This window comes from Trachemys scripta, chromosome 5, assembly GCF_013100865.1.
Source record: "Trachemys scripta elegans isolate TJP31775 chromosome 5, CAS_Tse_1.0, whole genome shotgun sequence".
NCBI classification, from domain to species: Eukaryota; Metazoa; Chordata; order Testudines; family Emydidae; genus Trachemys; species Trachemys scripta.
Window position 1 is genome coordinate 58333699 of NC_048302.1, and position 27451 is coordinate 58361149.

A 27451-nucleotide genomic window follows, 5' to 3' on the forward strand; every position below is an offset into this window, starting at 1 on the left:
AAATAATAAAAATAAAGCTTGTTTCCTCTGTTTATTTTCAGAGTTGGACTTATTTGTCAGTGTATCATATTCATTGTTCTTACAGATATCCACACTGTAAAAGGGGCAATTGTTTCAAAAGGAGAACCTCTTGCCACAGATCACTAGGCAGGAAAACTGTTTCATATGTGTTTGGCCCTTATCACACATACACAGAGGAAGAAGAGGATTTTTTTTTCTCTTGTCCTCTGTTTTTGAGTGGTTTTTATTGCTTAGCGGGAATATGATTAAGAACTGTAGGCTTTCTTCCTTTAAGTCATTAAAATGTGATACCTATTCAGCTATGCTATAGTCTTTTAAGATCCTCACTACCACTTGTTCTGTATGCTCTGTTAACACTGACTCTGTCTACTGCAGCCAACATTTTAGAAAAATAACACCGTATTAAAAAGACACAGGGTTGGCATAAGGGAGCAGTTCAATCAGACTCCCTCCCAATGCCTACATCTTATTGGCCTATGTTCCCTTTCTCTTTGGATAATATTTGGGATTCCTTCTTAGTCTCTGTGAAATCGCCGAAAACTGGATCCTGTGAAAAGTCAGTTTGGCCCAACAACTCACTTAACAAGTAGCGTGGGTTCTTTTGGTGCAGCAGGGATGGCTCTGAGACAGCTGGGTTGCACAGGCTCATGGGGAGTCAGGTCTAGTGTGTTGATAGCAGGACACTCAAAAGTGCAAAGCACCTCAAAGGACAGAAGCAGTCACCCAGTTTCTCTTGTCTTTGCCAGCACTAAGTAGGCATCCTTTTTCTTTTCTTTACTGCATGTCTCAGAATGTGTCAACAGACATATTTCAGGGCCTCCAGTTTTTCTTCCTAAGGCAAAATTTACTAGTGTAATGGATCTGTAAGGCTTTGTTCTCATTCATCAAGTCTCACATTAATATATGGCTGTGAAGAACAGTGCAACGCTGAACTTGCCAAAGCACTCTAGCTGTTTTGAAGTTTGGCAGTACACAATCCATTCTATTTGGCTGCCAGCTAGAACAAAACACAATGAAGCAGAGCAGTATTGGCCGGAATTTCAGAGATGTTGAGCACTTGCTACTCCCATGGAGGAGGAGGAGAGAGAACATGAAAAGGAAAAGAGGAGAGAACACACAACTTTTGGGGGTGTGAGGAAAGAATTTAGTCAAGAAATCTGTGTTTTGAACAGCTCTCTGGTTTCTTTGAACATTCTTAATTTTTGCACTAGTATTTCTAAACAGAGAAGTGCTTAATGAAATATTTGCCTAAATGACAATGTCCGTGTCCTTCAGTACCTTACTTTGCTATTCATTATAATACATTGTTTAGTGCTAGTACATTATTTCATAATATGAACTGTTCCACCTCAGTTAGTCCTCTGCAAACATTGGCAACTTTTTCTAATACTCTGATTAGTCTTTCCATGAAGACCAAATGCCATTACTGTACTAAACTGAATACTTTTAAATTGTATAACTATTGGTTTATTCTGTATCTGAAATTTCTCCTTTAGGGGAACTTTTCCAAATACTTTATGAAAAAAATCTTTAACATAAAAACAGTTTTTGTAACAAAGTTGCAAAGCAGAGCACTTAAAAGACAAGAACTGCCAGAATTAAGATTTATTTATTATTTATATTACAGTAGCACATAGGAACCCTGGTCGTGGAGCAGGACTCCACCGTGTGAGGCAGTATACAAAAAGATGGTCCCTGTCTCAAGGAACTTACAATCAAGGTTGCCTGTGCAACTTTAACTCGACTCTCCTGTGACTATGCATTATAATATTTAACTATATGATTACATACTGTACTCTTTTCCACATGACACCTTCCTCATTCAGTGCACAGGATGGACAGTGCTGTATGTGATTATGTAATTAAAGACTGTATCATAACACATACCTTAGTGCATATCTAAATTATAATGCAACCTTAATTCTGGTATTTCCTAACTTTTGAGTGTGTGACTTTGCAACCTTTATGTTCTTCTAATGTAGTTTTTATATGTAATTTTCTAGGTGTTTTGTTTTGTTATGAAATACTGATAAAACGAATTGTCATGTATATTATCCCCCAATGTGGATCATCAGCAAGTTTGGTGCATTTAGATCCACATCACTTGAGCCAATGGAGTAAATAGGGTAACGTGTGCACCAACCACCACATCTTACCCTATCTTGAGAAATATAAGACCTACTTTGCCCGTGGGTTTCACAGCTATCCTCTGACAGCAGAGAAAGAATTTCTGGTTCTGGAGGGAAGTGTACTCTAGTAGTTACATATCCTTCTTTCCCCACCCCCTATCCTTTTCTGCTTCTGGTCCCTAGTATGCGCCTGTGCAATCTCTCCCTGCCCCAAAGCCTGACTTTACACATCCTCTGCATTCAAGTCAAGCTGTTCTCCTCCTCTATGCTGCCTGGGCACCTGCAGGAAGAGGCTGAGAGCATAGGAAAGACAGTCTTCCTGCTCTCAGTTCCTGTGCCTGACACAATAGCAGCTCTCAGCAGTGGGAAGAGTAATTACAAAGAAAGGGCTGCTCAGTCGGAGACTGGAGCATACTAAAGATTGATAGATTATGGCAGATTGTCTGAAGAGTCTAACAAATCTCCACTGAGCGTACGTGAATGTAGATTTTTTTTTTTATGAGGTTCAGAACTTGGCCAAATTATGGTGGATTTTGACAGGGACAAATACCAGGCTGACACCCCACCCCCTCCAAATTAAGATCTTGCTCCAAAGCATGAAGGCACTGGAGTATCTTCACAAAATAGCTGTAAGAATTTAAAGTGTACAAAACAACATTTTTCTCTAATCTTGTTCTAGGAAACAGCTGAACCATTTTTGCCAAAACTTAAAACAAAACAAACAAAAAAATTCAACTTTGGACATGGAAAATTCCAGCCCAATCAGTTAAAATTTGGGAAAGTTCTAGGCAACTCAAGTCTTATAATGGAAATTGTTAACTGTGTGTTTCATAGAATATCAGGGTTGGAAGGGACCTCAGGACGTCATCTAATCCAACCCCCTGCTCAAAGCAGGACCAATTCCCAACTAAATCATTCCAGCCAGGGCTTTGTCAAGCCTGACCTTAAAAACCTCTAAGGAAGGAGATTCCACCATCTCCCTAGGTAACCCATTCCAGTGCTTAGTGAAGGCTGCCAATCAGCTCCCCCTATAATAATGTTACTGTGCATCATTTAACTTGTCTGATAATAGTATAATGATAATAATTGTACACTTAATAGCAAGCTTATCAGCTAACCACATACTTACAGCTTCAAAAATTTAAATGGCCCTGTCAGCTCCAAAGCCAGGCTATTACCTGGTGTGTAAAAGGAGCAGTTACGCTAACTCAACCAGTAGTGAGAAATGGTAATCACTTGTCCATGTCAGAAGTTCTATTGTGCATTTTCATTCTGCTTGGGTCCACTACTCCCTACTCAGTGCTCTTCTAATTTAATTTTAATCTGGCATTGACAAATTGGGATGTGTTAATTGAATTTTTCATTACAAGATGAAACTGATCTAATGATTTGTCCATAAAAGGGCCCATGGCTACCAGGGCTCAGGGCCAGCAAACTTGGTTGGGGATTAAGTAGGTTTACTCCAAAGAAAGTAGCCAGAAAAAGTTTCTAACCCTGCAGCCATGCCACCAAGAATGTGATCTTGTATCATGTCTAAGAGTATTAGTGGATTGGGTTGTGACACATGCAGGTGCTTTTTGTGAGCCAATATTGAACTAATAGACCAGAATAGGGTTAACAGGCAGTGTGATGCTAGATGTTTATTCTGTTAGATCAGTGGTTCTCAACCAGGGGTATGTGTATTTCTGGGAGTACACCGAGGTCTTCCAGAGAGTATATCAACTCATTTAGATATTTGCCTATTTTACAACAGGCTGCATAAAAAGCAATAGTGAAGTCAGGACTAACTAAAATTTTATACAGACAATGACTTGCTTATACGATTCTATATGTTCTATCAGTGGTTTTCAAAGTGGGGTGAGTTCATTTTAATGGGGTCATCAGGTTAGACTCGGTGGGACCCAGGGCAGGAAGCCTGGCCACACAGAGCTGAAGCCTGAGTTTTTAAATGAGGTGAAACTTGGGGTACATGAGGCAAATCAGACTCCTCAAAGGGGTACAGTAGACTGGAAAGCTTGAGAACCACTATGTTAGATGACATAAAACCAAAGTTTGGTACAGTAGTTTAAAGCTCCCATGGCTTTTTCTTGTTGTTGCTAGAATAGGGGTGCTACTCTGGATATCTGAAAGGCTCACGTTCTGGATTCCCTGCAGGCCAGAACCACTACATGTAATCAGGCAATATTGGTCAGCCACTTTCTACTGTGTGGTTAAATAAAGACCTCAACTGCATGATTTATGGATGTGGTCCTAAGCACAGCTTTAAAAAGTGGGTGCTCCTTTGACACAACTTACTTCCAATGCCCTCCCTCTTCCACAATTGCCAATGCCTTCCCTAGTTTAGTCACCTACTGTGCTACCCATACTTGAGGCTTAGCACTTCAAGCACCTCTATAAAGCCGCAGCTCCTCATTCCTGCTTCAGCTACTGTGTTTTCCCCTTTGGCTTTAGAGTGGTAAACACAGGATGAAAGCTACACTTAATTATGGGTATGAAGTGAGCAGGAATAAGGCTCAGTGGGGATAGTAGGCCACTGTGACGGGGGGAAGAAACTGTGGAAGGAGGTATGAAGGAAAAACAATTTCTGGGGGATGGCTCAATTTCTGGGGGTTGGCAAGGCACAGAGACAGAAAGTTACTGGATCTTTATAGTAGGGTAGAAGGAGGTTAACAGGTCTCATTGTGGGGACAAGAAAAATAAAATTGAAAACCACTATTACACCAGACAAGGATTAGGGGTGTATTTCAGATTTGATTTTTAGCTGGGTGGATTTAAAATTTACATAAGAACACCAGAATGGCCTATCTATCCCAGTAGTCTGTCTTCTGACAGTGGTCAATGCCAGGTGCCCCAGAGTGAATGAACAGAACAGGTAATCATTAAGTGATCCATCCCATCACCCATTCCCAGGTTCTGGCAAACAGAGGCTAAGGACACTACCCCTCTAAACTTATCTAGTTCTTGTTCTTTGAACCCTGGTATAGTCTTACCCTTCACTACATCCTCTGGCAAGGAGTTCCACAGGTTGACTGTGCATTGTGTGAAAAAATACTTCCTTTTGTTTGTTTTAAGCCTGCTGCCTATTAATTTCATTTGGTGGCCTCTACTTCTTGTGTTATGAGAAGGAGTAAATAACACTTCCTTATTTACTTTCTCCATACCAGTCATGATTTTCATAGACCTCTGTCATCTCACCCCTTACTCATCTCTTTATTTAGAAACTGATACATTGCTATTTAAAAATAGAAATGATATTTCTATATTCTGTTCAAATACAGCAACTCTTCTAAAAGAAAATTTAAAAAGGCATATGCTTTTGAGAAATATTTAAAAATTAATCCAGAATCCTGGAATCAGCTGTTCTTTGATATACAGGGAATCAAACTCCAAAATCCTTAGAACATTTCTCTGTGGGTGGGTCAGCTAGAACATCTAGTTTATTATTGTCTTAAATTTGAATTTTGCTTATTAGCTTGAGTTGTATCAGATCAATGTATCAATCAATAAAAAGCTATGTTATACAAAGGATGAAGTATAAATTGATACAAACAGAGGGGGTAATTTGGCTGCTCCTGGACAGAATGATCATGTATTTACTGAGGGACAACCTACCCTAAATTCTCTATTACTGAGGGACAATCTATCACTGTTGTTATATTTGCTTTCCACAAACTACTACTCTGATTATAAATTTTTATTAGTGACATATCTGAATATTTGGATGGTAATATTTTAAGTGTATTGTTAAATTATTAACCTTAATTTGGGATATTGCAGATTATGTACAATATGTATTTTATGACTTTAAAACCAAACTTCGTACTTTTGGATCATTTAAGTATTATACCCAGATGTATAGGCACTCTTTCCTTAACCTGTGTATTAGATAATTTCAACATTAGCTTTAAGAAGAAGTTTTATTGTAGGCACTTTTGTTTGCTTGGCTATGAAAATCAGAGGCACCCTGAGGGAGGTTTGTGTAATTTTTAGAGACCTAGAGGGAGACCAAGCAGGCCGAGAAGAGTCAGGGAAATTAATTTCGTCAATTTTCACGTAATGTACGTTTTGAATTGGGGTATGTAAAAAACTGATAGTAGGGCTACACCTAGAAGCAGGGCGGAGGGAGGGAGGTTAAACAAGGCAGGAAGACCCAGAGGGAGCGAAGGGAAGGGGGTCCCGCCAGCGCTCGGTCCCTCTCTGGAGGCGGCAGGCGGCGCTGTGAGCCGCGGAAGCGGAGCCACCCCCACCGTCGCTTCCCGCTGCCCTTTGCCTCCCGGCGGCGGCGCGGAAATCAAATTTCGGCGCCTGGCTGGGCCCTCAGCGCCGCCGCTGCCACCGCGGGCCGGACTCCCCGCTCCAGCGGGAAGGAGGTGATATGGTAAGCGGCGTCCGGTCCGGCTCTTCCCGCCCGGGAGCCGCGGACCCTCAGCGGGCGGCTGCCCGGGCGTCCCTGCGGGAACCGAGCTCCGGGGCCCTCCCCAGAATCAGCCGCTACCGAGGGTGGGCGGGGACTGAGTCTGTCCGAGGCGCTGCTCGGTTTATGGCCTAGGTGCGCGGAGGGGATGATTGGGGGCCCGTGGCCGCCTGGACCGCCCGGTGCAATGGACAGACGGGGTGTGCCCGTAGCCGCCTTGTCTGTGCTGAGCTTTGCTAGAAACGGCCTCCCCCGGATCCTGCTGGGCCCCTCAGCCCTGTGCACCCGGCGCGGCCCCGCGGCAGGTGCCCGGAGTCAGACCTGTAGCGCCACAGGTGTGTACCGGGCCGCGGGCGGAGCATGCAGCCCCCACACTCACTCCTGGGGGCTCCAGACCAGCTTCTTTAGTCGTCTTATGTTGGCTTAAAAAAAAAAAGTCAAGACCCAAGTCGTTACAAGTTTAGTGTATTTATCCAATTTTAAACACCAGGCTTTGTATTGGAGGAGAAAATGCGGACTTTTAATGGGATTTCATGGGGTGTAATTAACTTGTGGAACTCACTAACACAAGATCTCATTGAGGCCAATAGCTTAACAAGATGGGGGGGGGAAAGAGGGGGCTCCACATTTATAGGGATCCCCACCCCGGTTATATTATGTAGGGAATGAAATAGCCACCACTTTCCAGAGGTTAGGAAGAAACATCCACAATGGGCCGATTATCTTATGATTGTCCATTACTGGTTTTTTTTGTATCTGTATTTGGTATTCTGCCCTGCCAAAGACCGGATACTGGAGTAAATGGACTGATTAGTCAGTATGGCAATTCCTTATGTATGGCAATTCCAGCTTCTTTCATAATAACTAGTTGTGATGTCACCAATATAGGTATGTGGCAGAGATGAATAAATCAGATGGGAGGAGTTTATGTAAAAAAAATACAAAATTTAACAAAGTCTTTAGTCAAATAAACTTTTATTACAATGAATTATATTGTTTTAGCTTGATGTATAAGTGACTGCTGAATAAACTAGCTTCTAAAATTAAGATTTTGAACAATATAATTAAAAAAAAAATCCAAATCAATCTGTCCCTACAGATGATAAATTCAAACATTTGTTGCTCTTGCATATAACCTGTTTCAAAGTGAAAAAGCCATGAAACTGACAAGAATTCCATCACTTTCACTGTACTGAAGCTTTGATATGATATGGGTAGCTGAGGCAAGGTGTGATCCTCCCCTTCCAAAGTCCTAGGTGCCCCTGAATGCTACCTACCTTTTTTCTAGGAACTCACCAAATTTACTTTCCCACTGATGAGTGTTTATGAAGATTATGCAGAATATTTTTCCAGTACATAATCTGATGCAAGTGATGAGCTACCACTTTCTTCTTATGGGCTTTAAAGGGGTCACATTTCTGTTTAGAAATATTTTATATCCTAGTAATTAATATAATGGAAAGAGATTGGAGAAGAAAATACTTTTCAGTTTTACTTTTCTGTATTATACAGCACTTTGTATATAATCAGTTCCAGTGTGTCCCTATATATTCAATCAGTTTCCCCTGCTAATTGTTTGACACAACATGATGAAAAGAAAAATATTTGAAAAATGGAGCACAGGATCTATTCCAAGAGGTGAATATAGCTGAACCTCTTGGTAATGGTGACTATAATATAATTAAATTGAACATCCCTATGGTGGGGAAAACGCCACAGCAGCCCACCATGGTAGCATTTGATTTCAGAAAGGGGACTACACAAAAATGAGGAAAGTAGTTAAACAGAAATTAAAAGGTACAGTGCCAAAAGTCAAATCCCTGTAAGCTGCATGGAAACTTTTTAAAGACACCATAATAGAGGCTCAATTTAAATGTACACCCCAAATTAAAAAACAGAGAACCAAAAAAGTGCCACCATGGCTAAACAACAAAGTAAAAGAAGCAGTGAGAGACAAAAAGACATCCTTTAAAAAGTGGAAGTTAAATCCTAGTGAGGAAAATAGAAAGGAGAATAAACTATAGCAAATGAAGTGTAAAAATATAATTAGGAAGGTCAAAAAAGAATTTGAAGAACAGGTAGTCAAAGACTCAAAAAGTAATAGCAATTTTTTTTTTAAGTACATCAGAAGCAGTAATCCTGCTAAACAACCAAGGGGGCCACTGGATGATTGAAATGCTAAAGGAGCACTCAAGGGTGATAAGGCCATTGCCGAGAAACTAAATGAATTATTTGCATCAGTCTTCATGGCTGAGGATATGAGGGAGATTCCCAAACCTGAGACAGTCTTTCTCGCTGACAAATCTGAGGAAGTGTCCTGATTGAGGTGTCATTAGAGAAGGTTTTGGAACTAATTGATAAATTAAACAGAAATAAGTCACCAGGACCAGATGGTATTCACCCAAGAGTTCTGAAGGAACTCAAATGTGAAATTGCAGAACTTCTAACTGTGATATGTAACCTATCATTTAAATCAGCTTCTGTACCAGATGACTGGAGGATAACTAATGTGATGCCAATTTTTAAAAAGGGCTCCAGAGGTGATCCCGGCAATTGCAGGCTGGTAAGGCTAACTTCAGTACTGGACAAATTGGTTGAAACTATCGGAAAGAACAGAGTTGTGAGACACACAGATAAACATAATTTGTTGGGAAAGAGCCAATGTGGTTTTTGTAAAGGGAAATTATGCCTCACCAATCTACTAGAATTCTTTGAGGGGGTTAACAAACATGTGGATAAGGATGATCCATTGTATATAGTGTACTTAGAATTTCAGAAAGCCTTTGATGATGTCCTTCACTAAAGGCTCCTAAGCAAAGTAAGCTGTCCTGGGATAAGAGGGAGGGTCATCTCATGGATCAGTAACTGGTTAAGAGATAGGAAACAAAGGGTAGGAATAAATGGTCAGTTTTCAGAACGCAGAAAGGTAAATAGTGGTGTACCCCAGTGGTCGGTACTGGGAAAAGTACTATTCAATAGATTCATAAATAATCTGGAAAAAGGGGTAAACAATGAGGGGGCAAAATTTGCAGATGATATAAAACTACTCAAGATAGTTAAAGGGAGCTCACAAAACTGGGTGACCAGACAACAAAATGACAGATGAAATTCAATGTTGATAAATGCAAAGTAATGCACGTTGGAAAACATAACCCCAACTATATATATAAAATGATGGGGTCTAAATTACCACTCAAGAAAGAGATCTTGGAATCCTTGTGGATAGTTCTCTGAAAACATCCACTCAATGTGCAGCGGCAGTCAAAAAAGTGAACAAAATGTTGGGAATCATTAAGAAAGGGATAGATGATAAGACAGAAAATAGCACATTGCCTCTATATAAATCCATGGTACACCCACATCTTGAATATTGCGTGTGGATGTGGTCGCCATATCTCAAAAAAGATATATTGGAAAAGGTTCAGAAAAGGGCAACAAAAATGATTAGGGGTATGGAATGGCTTCCATATGAGGAGAGATTAATAAGACTAGGACTTTTCAGCTTGGAAAAGAGACAACTAAGGGGCTATATGATAGAAGTCTATGAAATCATGACTAGTGTGGAGAAAATAAATAAGGAAGTGTTATTTGCTCCTTCTCATAACACAAGAACTAGGGGTCACCAAATGAAATTTATAGATTTAAAACAAACAGAAGGAAGTATTTTTTTTACACAACGCACAGTCAACCTGTGGAACTCCTTGCCAGAGGATGTTGTGAAGGCCAAGACTATAGCAGGATTCAAAGAACAAGAACTAGATAAATTCATGGAGGATAGGTCCATCAATGGCTATTAGCCTCTATTTGCCAGAAGCTGGGAATGGGCGACGGGATTGATCCCTTAATGATTACTTGTTCTGTTCATGCTCTCTGGGGCACTGGCATTAGCCACAGTCGGAAGACAGGATACTGGGCTAGATGGACCTTTGGTCTGACCCAGTATGGCCGTTCTTATGTTTTTAATAAAGATAATATGATTGTTAAACCACAACATTGGAAAGGTGATTTGAAGGCAGATACAGTATCTGAAAACTACTCCAACTTGTATTTTAAAATGGCCTAGATTTCACATTGGCTATGTCACAAGAAGGAAAGAACAATATTCACAGAAGTAAATGAGTCAGACAAAAAGCATAAGTCTTGCACTATAGACTAAATAGTAGAAATAGCTATTTCTACTACTTTAAGGACAATTGGGCATTGATACCAACTACCGAGAGAGACTGGAATTGCCATTTCTAGAGTTAATAAGGCAATACAGACAAGGAACTATAGGGATGTAGTAAAACGCATTGAAAACTACCTTGCAGTGAAGTGAGGTAGGGGATGAACTATATTATACAACAAATCAGTCCCAAACTTAATATCTTTGAAACAATTGATATATTTTGAATGGATTAGGCTGGCATGGTTTTTCTTTGTGAAGAAGTCCTTTTTTTAGGAAGTATTGTGGTATAGTAGAGTATTAAGGGAGATGTCAAGGAAATGCTTCTTCTAGAGGTAACTAGATGTGACTTCTGAATGAAATGTTAATTCTAAAGATAGTATTAAAGTACTGAATACATGTTCTGTTGTAGTCCAAGAAAAAGGGACTGAGTGTTGAAGAGAAGAGAACTCGTATGATGGAAATATTTTTTGAAACAGTAAGTGTTTTAATTTTTGTATATTTCTTGGCCATTGGGAGCATCCATAAGGAGCCAGAGAGGCCGAGTGGCCTGGGCACGGGACTGTGATTCCGGAGTCTTGGGTTCAGTTCCTGGCTCTGCCACTGTCCTGCTGGGTGACCTTGGGAAGTTACGTCCCTGCTCTGTGCCTCAGTTTCCCCATGTGTAACATGCAGATAATGATACTGCTCTCCTTTATGCAGTGCTTTGAGAGTGACTAAATGAAAAGTGCTATACAATAACTCCTCATTTAACGTTGTCCCACTTAACGTTGTTTCAATGTTACGTCCCTGCTCAATTAGGGAACATGGTCCTTTAAAGTTGTGCAATGCTCCCTTATAATGTCGTTTGGCTACCTGCTTGTAAGATTCTGTGGAAGAGCAGTGACTTTACAAGGGAGCATTGCACAAGTTCTGCTTCTCCGCGTCCTCCCCCTCCCTCCCAGCACTTCCCCCACCGCCAAACAGCTGTTTGGCAGCGCTTAGGACTTTGCTGGGGCGGGGGGGCGAGAGGAGGGATGTGGCGTGCTCCGGAGAGGAGGTGGAGTGGGGGTGGGAAGAGATGGGCCTGGAGTGGAGCAGGGACGGGGAGAGGCGGGCCTGGAGCATTCCTGGCAAAATCCGAGCCTGTTCTCTGGGGAAGCTGCCGCTGCTGCTGCAAAGGTGCTTCCTAGCGTCCTGGCCTGCAGCGGGCTGTGCCTGTGTGGGGTGAGCCAGGGGCACTTCCCAACCACACCACAGTACAGTACAATACTGTACAGTATACAGTGTAATGCCTTTTGTCTGCCCCCAAAAAATTTCCTTGGAACCTAACCCCCTGCATTTACATTAAATCTTATGGGACAATTAGATTTGTTTAACATTGTTTCATTTAAAGTTGCATTTTTCAGGTACATAACTACAACGTTAAGTGAGGAGTTACTGTCTTACTATTCTTTATTAACGTACCATAGGGGAAAATACCTTTGTGATTCCATCAAACTGTAAAAATTTTTAGCAAGCTTTATTTTTCCTAGGACACATTGGCCTTACTTGCATTTGTGAAACTATCAGTTGCTGATCAAAGGTGTTGGCGAGAGGTGCAGATGAGCTTGTGCAGATGAGTAGAGTTTTGGATGCTCTTTTAGTTAAATTGTTCGGCACCAGTTCAACTGAACTTTTATTGCTTCCTTTGTCAGCAGTGGATAAGTTATTGACAGTTAAGTGGAAAACCAAAAAAGTGTATTTTTCGTGTAGTGCACCGTTTTCAAATTTAGGTACAATAGTCAGGAAATCCAAAGTTAGATTTCCCATAACATCAGTAATTGCTGTGGACCGGCTTGTGCTTTATGTACTTCTATGTAGTACTTCTCAAACCTTTTCCTGTAAAGAGGCTGGCATATGTAACAGCGATGGATTCACAAAGCCTTCTGACCTGGTACCTTAATAACCTCCAGTCCATATGTGAGGGAACAGCAAAGTAAAATTAAATAGGAATTTGGGACATTTTCAGTATTTGCTTTGTTCCTTAGGTTCCAAATCTCGTCAGTTTCACTTTGCTGCCACAGAAGGCAGAGGGAGTAGTTAGGGATGCTCAAATTCGACAGTATGGGAGGGGGATGAAACTGGGAAATAGGAAAGGGAAGGATGAGAATGCACCCAAAAGAGAGCAGTGGAAGGGGAAGAGAAATGGAGCTCCAACTCAGAGACACCTTTGTGTTTGCGACGTAACTGAAATATTATTTATTTTGTTTGTTAAAATAAATTTATTGTGATGCTGCAATGAAAAAGCAGCTAGACCAGGGGCTGAGGATCTGGCCACAGTGCTCTCTGCCCTGAGGAGCTAGCAGTCTAAATTTAGGCATGAAGCAATTAATTAGAATAACAAAGAAAAACTGGAGGAAATAACAAAGCCTACAACAAAATAAAATCACTTTTTATTTTCAAATACGTTAGCTCTAGCTTGAGGAGCATGCAGTATTTTTCCTGGGAAAAATGAAAAATTACATTAGATATGCTACTTGTGTATTTGTTGGGATTAATTTAGTAAAGAATGTAGACATGACTTAAATGAGACTGTCATTCAGAGGTGACATGCCTTTTGTGTTTTGAATAGAAAGATGTGTTCCAATTAAAGGATATGGAGAAGATTGCTCCAAAAGAGAAAGGAATTAGTGAGTATTAATGCTTTTTCTTTCTAAAACTTGCTTAGACATTGAGAATTGTTTTGTGGACCCGTCATACTGTGTGAATGTTCATGTTTTCACATAACACCGACTTTATGATCTTTATAACAATAACGTTAAACAAAAGAAAAAAATATCTAGCTGCAAGTGGTACTGGATTGTCATGGTGGCCTAGCCAAGTGTAACTTTGGAAACTGTACTTTTATGCACACACATCCCAACCCTATGTCACTAGTAGCTGTAACTTATATTGGGCATTAAGGCCAACATTTTCAAGGGCTGATGTCTAAAGTCTGGAACCTGTATCCCTAGTTAACTACCTAAATACATGGCATGATTCTCAAAGGAGCTGAGCACCTACTGAAGTCATTGCTGAGTATCCACAGCTTCCATCTCTGAGAATCATGCTATATGTTTAGATGCTTAACTAAGGATTTAGGTGTCCAACTTCAGTCATCCACATCTTAAAAAATTTTGGTGCACACATGTACACAATCAAACTCTGTTGTATTTCTCCAACAAAGCTGCAAGACTATTCTATGCAGGAAAGGTCTGGTGGAAAGCCCATAGAATTCAACAGAAGTGTCTCTGTTGACTTCCATTGGCTTTGGATCAGGACCAAGATGACTTTATATATTTTGTGCACTTCCTATATTCTTGTTTCTATATTGATTGTATGTTTTCTCCTCTTTAGATCTGTGTTTTAGTACTGGTTTATAAATGTTCACCTCCTTGATCAGCACATCTCTGTGACATGATCATGCTCCAATAATGGATTTAAAAAAAAAAAAAAAAAAAAGTAGTTTTGTTGTAAGAGCTGCAGGGAGCTCAGCTATAACCCAAAAAATATTTAGTGGGTGAAATACATTTTTTTAAAAATGTCAGCAGAGAATAGAGGCACTTGCAAAAGCTGTATGGAGATAAGCTAGGGTTTCAGTTGGTGTTTCAACATACTTGCAGTTCTATTTTAAGGAATGCAAAACAATATTAAATATCGAGCAAAGAAAGTTCATTCGTATTCACAGAATTTTTAAATACAATTTTTAAAAATATTGCTGTACACACTTTCTCTTGTAACCCCTTATTGTACACCTGTAACTGAATACTTTGCCAATAGAATCATGTGGAAGCTGACACGATACAATTTCAAGTCTATAGAAGCTTACTTCTTAGCTTAATTGTTTTATATTTACAATGCTTGAAAAAACCCACTTTCCTGTGATGAGTGGGAAGCTTTCCCTGGCAAGTGTGGGGCATAAGCTATCAGCTTTTCAAGAATAAACATGAATTCACTGAAATGTTACTGGCCCTTTTGATTACGGAGGATAACATTCTGTATGTGAACTGAATATAAACTAATGCAATGTTAACAACAAGGAGTCCGGTGGCACCTTAAAGACTAACAGATTTATTTGGGCATAAGCTTTGGTGGGTAAAAAACCCACTTCTTCAGATGCAACTGAAGAAGTGAGGCTTTTTACCCACGAAAGCTTATGCCCAAATAAATCTGTTAGTCTTTAAGGTGCCACTGGACTCCTTGTTGTTTTTGTGGGTACAGACTAACACGGCTACCCCGATACTTAATGCAATGTTGTCCTCTTGAGTTTGCAGGCAGAGAGCTCCAGTACCTCTACTGCTGATTAATTCTTCACCAAGAGTAAAAATTACATGCCAAATTAAGAAATTAAACATTAAGAAATGCTAGAATTAAGATTGCCGGACAACTTCTAATTTGCCCTATTGTCTGTATGTATTGCCATAGTCTTTTAATTACATAGTCTCATGCTACTCCTTTTCACAGATCCCTGCAGATCACTGCCTCATTTAGTCAAGCTTAGACCTGCAGTCTCCCACCTCTTTGGTTTTTCTTTCTTCCCACAAATTTATAGGTTGTTTAAAAATGTTTTTGAATCTTAGATTATTTTAAGGCCCTGGAGAACTTTAAACCAATAGCATCATGCAAACAGCATCCTGGAGGCATATTTAGCTGCAAATAAACCTATCCTAGGTGGGATTATGGCCCATTTAACTGGATTCTTGGCAACTTCAGAGACCAAAAGAGCATCAGTCACCACAGAAGTAACCGTGAGACTGCCCGCTGCTGATGGTCCCCCATCAGCTTTACTAAGCACTACAGGCCTGACCTGCAATTTTACGCGCAAGTTTCTTTTTGTAGGAAGGATTTCCCTCTATAAAGTAATACTTATGACTTTAGGGAAGAAGATTACTAATCTCACCTGCTCTGATGGTTTTTCTTTATTGCTTGCTACATTCGAAACTGATCTGGATTAGGGGAAAAGTCAGGACCCAGAATGGAAAATATCTGGGAACAAATTGTCTTCATATTGTAAACTCCTATGCATGATACTGCCATTGACTTCAAAGGGATTCTCTGCATGGAGTGGCTGTGGCACAAGATTTTTATTTTTGGTGTCTTCCAGATAGCCTATGAAAAAGGAATAAGCTTTTCAGAAATGTGTGTTTGTGGATTATGTGCTTTATTTATGTTGCTGTAGTTCTAAGCAATCTGCAGTGAAAATGAAAACAGGTCTAGTACATTGTCTGTTACATTGTCATATTTGCTACTCAATCACATTTTAAAATAAAGTGTAACCACCTAACACATACACTGAAGAAAAAGTGACTTTTTTTCTTTTTTCCTTGTTAGCTGCCATGTCGGTAAAGGAGATCCTGCAAAGTTTAGTTGATGATGCTATGGTGGACACTGATAGGATTGGAACTTCCAATTATTTTTGGGCTTTTCCAAGTAAAGCTCTTCATGCCAGGAAGCGTAAATTGGAAGCACTGGAGACTCAGGTATATTTGTGTTGAGAAAAACACTTGTTTGTCTGAATGGTATTAGCATTCTGTTTTCCTACAGCCCTTGCCATATCTATCTAAGTTTGTTACAGGAAATGCTGCCAGCAAGTCCATTGGCACCCAGCTAAAAAAGTTTTTTTTTTTTTTCTGTTATTTCACTGTTTCATCAAAAGAGCCTATTCGTGAGCCATGATCACACCACCAGAACCACAGATGCTTTAAAAAATGTTGCCCACGGTTGAGAAGATTTTTTGTTGTTGTTTTGTTTTGTTTTTTTGTTCCATTGATGCAGAAAAAAATTGTGGCCCATTTGCTTTTGATTCAAAACATTTTTACCTGGGGAATTATCTTTAAATTATTGGGCAGTATGCATTTTCCTTTGTCCACCACTGTATGTTGTGGCTGGGTGACATTCTAAAGTGTCTGCCTGTTCTGAGGACTAAAATGGGCATCCCAGCAGAGTGCTGCCTTAACTTGGGCATCTGTTTCTGACTGGTAGCTTTAGTCCTCAGGTACACTGTCAAACCAACCCTGCACTCCTGTTTAGGGGAGTCGACCAAATTGGTCACAATGTTCCAGAGGAGAGCATGACTCTCTTTTGATCCAATATTGTTATTCTATATTTTCAGTTTTATTTCTATTTGTTTTTTAAATAAACCAAATCATTCTGCTTGTTTGTTTGAATTGCTGTTCACTGTTCACTTCTACTCATCAGTTTTGTTTATTCAGAGTATAAAAATAACCAAAACTCACAGGGCAACTTTTTATAAGCAACTTCATGGTCTGATCACATGACATTTCTTTTCATCTGTTCTTTCCCTGATTTGGCACAATTAACTGATTCTTCAGTGAATGTATTATGAATACAAAATTCTTATTCCTGACCTATGAGAAATATTTACAGACTTATTTCTCAGTCATGGCTCTTGCACCATCAATATAATTTGAAGTGTTGCCAATTTAAGTTATCTTTTTTGAGACCCAAATTAAGTTTAAAAAATGTGCTTTACTTGTAGCATGAAATGAAAAGCAATTTCCACATTTGTCTTCATAAACAGTCATAAGATCCATACCAAATAAATGCAATTAGCTGTGCAGTAGATGACACATCTGTGGAGTAGTCCATATTGTAATTAGTTCCTTATACAGTAGAACCTCAGAGTTATGACCTGACCAGTCAACCACCCACTTCATTGTGAACTGGAAGTAGACAATCAGGCAGCAGCGCAGAGGGGGTGGAAAGCAAGCATGGTACTGTGTTAAATGTAAATTACTAAAAAAATAAAGGGAAAGCAGCATTGTTCTTCTATATAGTCAAGTTTCAAAGTTATATTAAGTCAATGTTCAGTTGTAAACTTTTGAAAGAACAACCATAACGTTTTGTTCGAGTTACGAGGTGTTCATAACTCCAAGGTTCTACTGTAAATATTTCTTGTCAGTTCAGGGATTCTTTTTGCAACAGTATCTAAAGACAATGGAATTGTTCTAATTTCTTTTGCTGCAGAATATTCAAATGAAATCTTGATTGTCAGTTGCACAAGGCTTAATTAAATGTTGCTGCTCTTTTCTGAGACTTCCCTACCGTTGGTGTTCAGAGAACCACTTAAAAAGAAGAGGCCTGAATGGTTTTAATGAAACATTTTCAGTTCTTGTTACAGTGTTTTGGGGTTTTTGAATTTTTTTTTTAAAGAATCCAAAGGTTTATTTTTTGAAATATGACTGCTCACGATAACGATAGGTGTTTCAGTTTCAAAGATCTTTTGGTACCATAATAACTAAGCACTAAGGCAGGGGTCTCAAACACGCAGCCCGGGGGCCGCATGGGTGCCGCATGCGGCCTGCGGAGCTCTTTCCCTGCCCCAGCCCGGAGCCTGCACCCAGCACCCAAACTCCATCCCAGAGCCTGCACCCCAGACCCCCACCCCCACCCAAACTCCCTCCCAGAGCCTTAGGCAGGTGGGGGTGGAGTTTGGGGGGGCAGGTTCTGGGCACCACCAAAATTTCTGCAAACCTGCCACCCCTGGAAGAGGCAGAGCAGTGGTGGAGTGGTGGTGCAGCCCAGTGCAGTGTGTGTGTGTGTGGGGGGGGGCTTTAACAGAAGTAAATCTAACTAAGTACATGTTTTGTCCTTTCAGTGAGGTGCATTACTGAGTGTATATATTTTATTAAAACCGCTTGGAAATGACTTGTTTTAGGAGCAGCAGTGATCTGTATGCTCTGTATAATACTTAGCACTTTCCAGGAGGGGGGGGAGGAGCACACTTGGGGGAGGGGGAGAAGAGACAGGGCAGGGGCGGGACCTCATGGAAGGGGTGGAGTGGGGGTGGAGCCGGGGCCAGCGATAGGGGGGTGTCAGTGATGCGGCCCTTGGGCCAATGCACTAGTCCTCATGTGGCCCTTGTGGTCATTTGAGTTTGAGACCCCTGCACTAAGGGATGCCTGTTGTGCCTGAGCAGTGCATCTTCAATGTTAATCTGCAGATCCTTTTGTTTTATCTTCAATACTTACATGCTATTTCCCCGACCCCCTATGTGTTCCTTTGCATTCCTCTTGGAATTCTTAATTTCACCCTGACTTTACATCGCTAACTGCTGTTAGTCCCTTGTCATTTTTCTGTCCAGGAGGATTTATTTGCTTCAGAGCATGTTACTTATTTAACAAAAAGTGGGATGAGCTGAGGCCTTGTCTACATGAGAGTTTTCTCAGTATAGTTCTGCATCCACATGGCTTTATGTAAACTGGTTTAAGTGGTTTCCCTTGTGAATCACAGCATCCACGCAATACTGCTCTTTTAAATAGGTCCACCACATTCTGGGCAGGCACCCCTGGGTCCAGTGTTTTGCTGCCAGGCTCTATGTATTCTGGGATTTTTCTTTTGATGCATTGTAGGGTAGCTATTGGAACCTACTGAGACTTGGGTCAGATTCACAAGCTCCCATGATTCCTTTTCTGGTATCCCATAATTCCTCTGGTTTTCACAAGCCAGCGCAATTTTCAAAGTGCTGTAAGGCAGCATGGAGGAAGCACTGCAATCCTGACCATCACTAATAGGAGCAGGGTGTTCCAGATGTATTGGCAGTCATGTAGTCAAGTGCTTTGGATGAGTTGAAAGAGATGCTAACATGACAATGACGCTGCATGGCTACTGAGTCAGAATTATTGCCCTCATCTCTGTTCCTGGTTCCACCACTGACTTGCAGGGCAAGTCACTTACCCTCTTTGTGCCTCAGATCACCAATTTTTATAGTGAGTTTAAACAACAGCTCCCTCACGGGTATGTGCTCCCTCACGGGTATGTTGTGCGGCCTCATTAATGTTAGTAAAGCCTCACGACACCCTTGTGTGACATCTGAAACTGTCAAATGAAAGGCACGATGTGAGTGCAAATTATAACATGAACTGCTTCCTATGCTCAGCAGGATGATCTTACAGCATTTCCAGGCACGGTGTCCGGTTGAGTATCTGCAGGGGTTGGAAATTAAATCAATTTTTGCCACATGGGAGTACCGCTGTGCTGGTTCCTGTTTGACGTTTTAACAAGGTTTTTAATTCTTTGAAAAACTAGATCAGTTTAACTCTCCTCCACTGACCTATTTTGGAATTAGGTTCCTAGCAAAAGTAGTAAAATTCATCATCTCATTAGTGTCCAGATAAGGTAGAGACCAGGCAACTTGAGAGATCTGCAAAATGGCCAATTAAAAAACCTGCCACAATGTAAATAAGAAGCTGAGCAACCAAATTGGTGTGTGCCAAAACTCCAGCCTTGTTCACCCAAACGCACCATTACAACTGCCTTGTTGAATGCAAATGATTTGTCTTTGGACATGTCATTACAAGTCTGACTGAGTACAATTTATTTAAAAGAACACATAGCCTGTAGCTGAATAATGAAATTAATATGCTATAGTCATTATTTTGCCCTGTGGCATATCTTATCATAAACTCTCTCTCATATTGATGAATATTTTCCTTGGAATATCCTGCAGTAGCTGCATTAAAATCGCACTTATTATTTGAGAGCTTATCTACATACACTAGTTATACTCTACTGGTATAGTTAAAGTGATAATTGTCACCCTAGTGTATATGCAGTTATAGTAATACAAGCGTGCTTTATATCAGTATGGCTAGTCTCGTATGGGAAGGGGAATAAACTACACTGGTATGAGCCCCTTTATATCGGTATACCTGCCTTCACAATAAGGGTTGTACTGGTGTAACTACTTCTGGAAAAAAATCACACCCCTAACTGATGCAATTATATTGGTCCAAAAACTGCATAGGCTGGGCCTAAGACATTCTTTAGGTTTCTTGGACCCATTATTCTGAGTTATTGAAAGGGAAGGGAATTGGATAGTACTTCAGTAAGAAAAGACAAGTGGACTTGCTTGTTTCCTTCTGGATCCTCACTATTCTGTAAGTAGGTCTTTCTAAAGAAAATGTGGACACTTATTTTTACTAGATGATGAAATGTTCTGTCTATGGTTACAGACTTAAAACAATTAGTTACATCTAAGTGTTTATATTCTTTCTTACATGAGCACTTGCATACGTTTTCTTAATGCTTTCCAAATCCAGTCAGCAAGTCTCTCATGTCATAACATGTAAAGCAGCAAATAATTGTAAGTTATCATCCCACTTCTTTAGCACATCACACACTTTTGATTATAGTCCTACAGCCTACAATGTGCAGTGTGATATGTTTCCCTTTTGTCTGTCTTCTCCAGGTCCATTTGTATGGTGTATATTTATTGTCCCCTCCCTTCATCTGTTTCAGAATCTGTAAAACGTATGCTTTCATTATGAAGAAAAAAATATTTAGTGGTTTGGTAGAAGGTGATCCTTTCTCATGTGTACTGAATTTAACTGACCCTATGCAGTCTGTGCTATGTGTCAGTGCTATGAAAGTTGTATTTAGGACTTGTATTTTTTGCTGTTAGTAACAAATGTGGCTGTAGTGAAGATAGGACTCTAAGAGCTTTGTCGGTGGTCGATTTTTGTATCCTAGTGTTCCTAGTGTAGACAAGACCTTTGTTTGCAGAGAGCCTGAATAAATAGTTGTATGAGAGGGGTGAACACTTTCACCCCCAGTTACTTCAGTGAAGTGTTAACTCTGAAGACTTGCAGGATTTAACTACTTATTTTTCAAGTGGAGAGTTTAAGGGCTTTTCATCACATATAGTGCTACGGCTGTAGCGCAGCCTATAGTGAAGACGCTCCTCTGAGGATGGGAAAAGCTCTCCTGTTGGCGTAGTTAATCAACCTCCCCAAGATATGGGTAGCTATGTTGGTGGGAGATGCTTTTCCGCCAACATGGCACTGTCTACGGGGGAGGAGGACATGGGGGAAGGGAGGACAGGTGGGGTAGGTTGGTACAACTATTTAGCTCAGGTGTGTGGATTTTTCACACCAGTATAGGTCTGTACTGTAAACCTGGCCTAAACCTCTTTCTTCAGCTTTAGAATGTGTTAACTAGGATGATCTAACAACACACCTTTCTATTAGTCAAAACAAACACTGAGTTGTGAACAGACATGTCTGTAAATGTGAAACCATGGGCTAAATTCCTCCCTGGTGTAACTCAACAATTAAGCCTATGATTCTGCCTGACCAACTAGCATATGTCAAAGTCTACACTAGAGGTTTAGAATAGGTGTTTGCTAACATGTTCTAACACACTTTGAAATCCTGGTGAAGACAAGCCTGGGGCAGTCAGTTTAACAACTGCTTTTGCAATTTAACACTTGTTTCAGTCTTTTAGGAATTACAAAACCACACCCGAATTATTCAGCTGCTCACTAGCAATGGAGTCTGACTCATCTATTCAGAACCAAGAAAATACGAAATTTTATTCTTGGATATTGCAGTGTTGTGGTTCAGCTTTCATTACGGCTATGTACATGCTTGTCTTTTCAGGAAAACTCCATTGCATTATCAAAAGTGATGCATTTGGTCGCTTAGTAGACACTTTCCCATCCTTTTTTCTCAGTTCTTAGTGAACAGTGTGAATACATTCTAGGCAGTAATCCTGTTGTGCAATCAGCAACATGGCAATTAACCTTGTTTTTAATTCCCTTTTCATTGTGGATGTCACTGTTGTTTGGGTGCTTTTGTTTTTTAATTTCCCATCTTCCTGTTGGTTTTCTGCTAAACACCCAGGGTGGAATCCGGGCCCCGTTGAAGTTCATGGAAAAACTCCCATTGACTTAAGTAAGGTCAGGATTTTACCACTGCTTTCTAACCCAGCTTCCCTCTTGAGAACCACAAGAAGAAGTGTGAATAGTAAAGTTGGCAAACATCTTCAATCACATGATTTCTGCAACAAATCTTGTTTCCAATAGCCTATAGAATAAGAAGTACCAAATGAACCTCTATCTCTCTGCCAAGAGAAACATTACCGACAGAGTTGAACAACTGTTTTCTAAACAGTTTCTTTTTGATGGGAGTAGACAAAAAAGTTTTATTCTCTTCCAAACTTTTCCCAGCAGCAGGTCCAGATAACTTGCATGCAAGAGTTTTAAAAGAGTTGATCAAGGAGTTCTCTGGATCATTGTTGGTTTTCAATAAGTCTTGGAACACTGGGGAAGTTCAGGGAACTGGAAGAAAGCTAATGTGTCAATATTTAAAAAAAAAAAAAAAAAATGGAACAACCTGAATAAATATAGATCTGTCAACTTGATATTGATCCAAAGCAAAATAGTGGAATAGCTGATATGGGACTTGGTTGATAAAGAATTAAAAGGATACTAATATAATTAATGCCAATCAGCAAAGGTTTATGGAAAATAGATCTTGTCAAACTAATTTAGTATTTTTTATGCCATTATAAGTTTGGCTGATAAAGGTAATAGTGTTGAAGTAATATATTTAGACTTTTGTAAGGCATTTAAGTTGGTAGCACATGACTAGAATGATACAAAATTAACATTGCACATATTAAATGTATTAAAACTTTTGCCTCAACTTTAGTGTGAGCAGATTAGGCACATGTTTGGGCCAGTAATGGAACTACGTGTATTGTAACTATTGGCTTTCCTATGGTGATACTAGGGCTACGAATATACTTGATGGTATCTGTCTTATGTTGGCATTAATGTGGTTTATAAAGTTCTGTATAATTCACTGCTCTGGAATCATTTCCTGCAAGATGCTGAGACTGCTTTTGTTTAAAGTTAAACTATGGTTTTCCAAATTTTTATTACCTTTTTGCATCTTAGATTTTAAAATACATGTGCTTTAATGAGTCTGAATTCAGTAAGTCTCAGAATGACTATTTGGGAACCTCCTTTAATACTATAATTCAGGGATAGGCAATCTATGGCACGTGTGCCGAAGGCGGCACGCAAGCTGATTTTCAGTGACACTCACACTGCCTGGGTCCTGGCCACCGGTCTGGGGGGCTCTGCATTTTAATTTAATTTTAAATGAAAAGCCTAATTTTATGGTGTGCAGTTTGCAAATTAATTCCAGTTCTGCAGTTTCTTGTTGGAGTCTGTTTTTGAAGTTGTTGAAAAATTGCACCTTTAAGTCTGTTATTGAGTGACCAGGGAGATTGAAGTGTTCTCCTACTGGTTTTTGAATGTTATAATTCCTGATGTCAGATTTGTGTCCATTTATTCTTTTGCGTAGAGACTGTCCAGTTTGGCCAATGTACATTGCAGAGGGGCATTGCTGGCACATGATGGCATATATCACATTGATAGATGTGCAAGTGAATGAGCCCCTGATGGTGTGGCTGAAGTGGTTAGGTCCTATGATGGTGTCCCTTGAATAGATATGCAGACAGAGTTGGCAACGGAGTTAGAAACAGCAATCATTGAAAAGCCTTTTAGGTAAAAGTTGTCAAAAGAAGACTTTCATTTTTTTTAAGGGTAACGTTCCTCAGTATTCTTTCTGCTGTCCACTGACCTGGTAACTATTAATCTCCACTTGTTCTCTTATTTCCCAATTCAGCAAATTCTAAATTGTGCACTAAGAAAAACAATGGGGTATTGCACATGTTAAAAACTTGCACTGTTTTGTCAGATGTATCTTTTTGATTGTTGTTTCAGCTCTTACTGTAAGATTGCTTGCAGTTGTAAAGCAAGGATAAGGAATGAGGCATTTCTGCTTGTTCTCATTTTTGTTCAGGTTGATTTGGCATACTTGATATCTGAGTAGACAGCCATCTGTCCCTCAAGTCTTGCCAATTACACCAGCTCTGAAAGCAGTCCGAGAAACTTAATTCTTCCACTTAATCATATGCAAGTCCTCATTCTCTATCTTTTGTCAAATCCATCTTTTGTTTAATTAAAAAAAACTTGGTCTGGATTTATTATTTTCTGTTTCCAAACTGTAGAGTTTACAACTGGCATTACAGATAGATAACAAAATAAATAAAAATAAAATATTTTCTCTGAAGAAGCATTAATGATTAAGTGTGAGAAGAATTAATCCCAGATTAAAATGACAGTATTAAAAACTGCTTCCTTTCAAGTCTTGGAATTCAGTTACTAGTGTGAGGGTTGTTGTATCTATGGCAAGGAGAGAGAGAGGTCAAAAATTTCAAAAACGGATACTTAATATTAGAGTCCTAAGTCCTTGTTAGATGGCTAAGTAAGGGGCCTGATTTTCAGTAGTACTAATTATATTGACTTCACTAAGAGTTCATGGCTGCTCAATGCTATTGAAATTCAGGCCACTTACAGTCTTAGGAGCCTAACTTTTAGGCACCCAGTTTTATGGTCTTGACAACTCTCAATCATATATTTGTAAAAGGAGTCAATATATTTTTCCAATCATGATTCCCTGCAAAAATATCTTCCTTTATTCACAAAAAGAAGAACAGGAGTATTTGTGGCACCTTAGAGACTAACAAATTTATTAGAGCATAAGCTTTCGTGGACTACAGCCCACTTCTTCGGATGCTGTAGTCCACGAAAGCTTATGCTCTAATAAATTTGTTAGTCTCTAAGGTGCCACAAATACTCCTGTTCTTCTTTTTGTGAATAAAGGAAGATATTTTTGCAGGGAATCATGATTGGAAAAATATATTGACTCCTTTTACAAATATATGATTGAGAGTTGTCAAGACCATAAAACTGGGTGCCTAAAAGTTAGGCTCCTAAGACTGTAAGTGGCCTGAATTTCAATAGCATTGAGCAGCCATGAACTCTTAGTGAAGTCAATATAATTAGTACTACTGAAAATCAGGCCCCTTACTTAGCCATCTAACAAGGACTTAGGACTCTAATATTAAGTATCCGTTTTTGAAATTTTTGACCTCTCTCTCTCCTTGCCATAGATACAACAACCCTCACACTAGTAACTGAATTCCAANTTGCGGATACAGACTAACACGGCTGTTACTCTGAAACCTTCCTTTATTCAGGAATTCCTGCTAGCATGACTATTTCTTCATTCATTAATTCCAGTTCTGCTAACTAGTGCTATTAATTACTTTGTTTTTAATTTTTTTGTACCCTGGTGCTGTTTAAGTCAAAGCCTCTTCAAACTTGTTACCTGCTATTTCACTTTTTACTAATGACCGCTAAATTCTTATTGAATTTGGCATTGCAGTATTTAACTCAAGGATTGCTGCTGATGGAAAAGTACACACTTTCAACTCCTAATCAATGTATGAGGAAAGTAGTAGGTGTTCAGATATAAAGTACAGCTCTTTAGTCAATTGTCATATATTTTTCAAAGGGTATGATATTTGCTTTTCTAGGAACTAGTATTAAGAACAGAGAACAAAATGAAACTGACTAAAAGCATCATTGCAAAAATATTTAATGGAAAACTACTGAAAACAACAAATATTACTTTCCAACTCGACCCATTCCCCTTGTCCCCTGCTGGCTTTATTTGAAATGCCTAACGTGAAACATCACAGTACAAAATAGGTGTTTTAAATATGATTATTTATCCTTAAATTGTCCAAAGCATTGACTTTTTATCATTGAGAAACATAAACCATAATTGTTCAATTATAAAAATCCTTTGCAGTTCAATAGTAACAAATCTTACTGGTGTTGGAGATGAAATACATTGTGTGTGGTTTTAAAAATAATGTTCAGGAGAAATTGTTTTGTTTACCACTTTTCCACTATGAGCAGTGTAAGAAAACTTTAGTATGCAATTTTTGCTAAAGTGGGATTGATTATTTTTCTCCAGATTTTTAAATTAATTCTTTCAAAGATTACGTTCATCTGAGCTAATCTGTCTTTTTATGGTACATTTAGACACATGCAAAAAGAAAAGAGCTTTTGTACTAAATGTTTTCTCTCTCTCTCTTTCTCTTCTCCCCCATCCCCCAAAAGAAGAGGCTTCCCTCAAGAGTCTAGAAATGTAGTGGGACTGGTTTCTTTCTTCTTACTCTTGCTGTTCTCCATTCTTCCATTCTACTCGTCATCCCTCTTATGATTCCCCGCCCCCCTTCTATGGAAGCCTATTATGCATACCCCATTGTCTGGAGTCTAGATTCTTCTTATAGCTCCAGAGGGTCCTGTGGCACCTTAAAGACTAACAGAAGTATTGGGAGCATAAGCTTTCGTGGGTAAGAACCTCACTTCTTATGATGCAAGTAATGGAAATCTCCAGAGGCAGGTATAAATCAGTATGGAGATAACGAGGTTAGTTCAATCAGGGAGGATGAGGTGCTCTGCTAGCAGTTGAGGTGTGAACACCAAGGGAGGAGAAACTGCTTCTGTAGTTGGATAGCCATTCACAGTCTTTGTTTAATCCTGATCTGATGGTGTCAAATTTGCAAATGAACTGGAGCTCAGCAGTTTCTTTTTGGAGTCTGGTGCTGAAGTTTTTTTGCTGTAAGATGGCTACCTTTACATCTGCTATTGTGTGGCCAGGGAGGTTGAAGTGTTCTCCTACAGGTTTTCGTATATTGCCATTCCTGATATCTGACTTGTGTCCATTTATCCTCTTGCGTAGTGACTGTCCAGTCCACTCCCAATACTTCTGTTAGTCTTTAAGGTGCCACAGGACTCTCTGTTGCTTTTTACAGATTCAGACTAACACGGCTATCCCTCTGATTCTTATAGCTCTGCCTTCATCTTCTCTTATGCTTCCTGTGCTTCACTATTTTGATTGCTTTCTTTGACTCCTTCACCAGGTCCAGATTGCATCCCTTCTTTCATGCTGCTCAGCAGGCTTGGAACAACTGCCCAATTAATGTATTTCAAGTTTCTCCTTTTCCTTTCAATTTCAGAAACTTCTTTAAAAAACTATTTTTTGACATTATGTG

General features: G+C 39.7%; 1 protein-coding gene across 2 annotated transcripts in view; it reads left to right on the forward strand.

Annotated features, from left to right (window-relative positions):
- Positions 1-6312: 6312 nt before the first annotated feature.
- Positions 6313-27451, forward strand: part of MND1 (meiotic nuclear divisions 1) — a 45800-nt gene continuing 24661 nt past the window's right edge. Inside the window, exons 1-4 of one of the 2 annotated variants that reach the window (XM_034772850.1) lie at positions 6313-6528; positions 11142-11207; positions 13323-13380; positions 16061-16209. In XM_034772850.1, the coding sequence (XP_034628741.1) occupies positions 6526-6528; positions 11142-11207; positions 13323-13380; positions 16061-16209 (276 nt within the window). In that variant the 5' untranslated portion in view covers positions 6313-6525. Of the gene's footprint in view, positions 6529-6680; positions 6900-11141; positions 11208-13322; positions 13381-16060; positions 16210-27451 lie in introns of those variants that run through there. The other variant, XM_034772851.1, reaches the window with a different exon arrangement.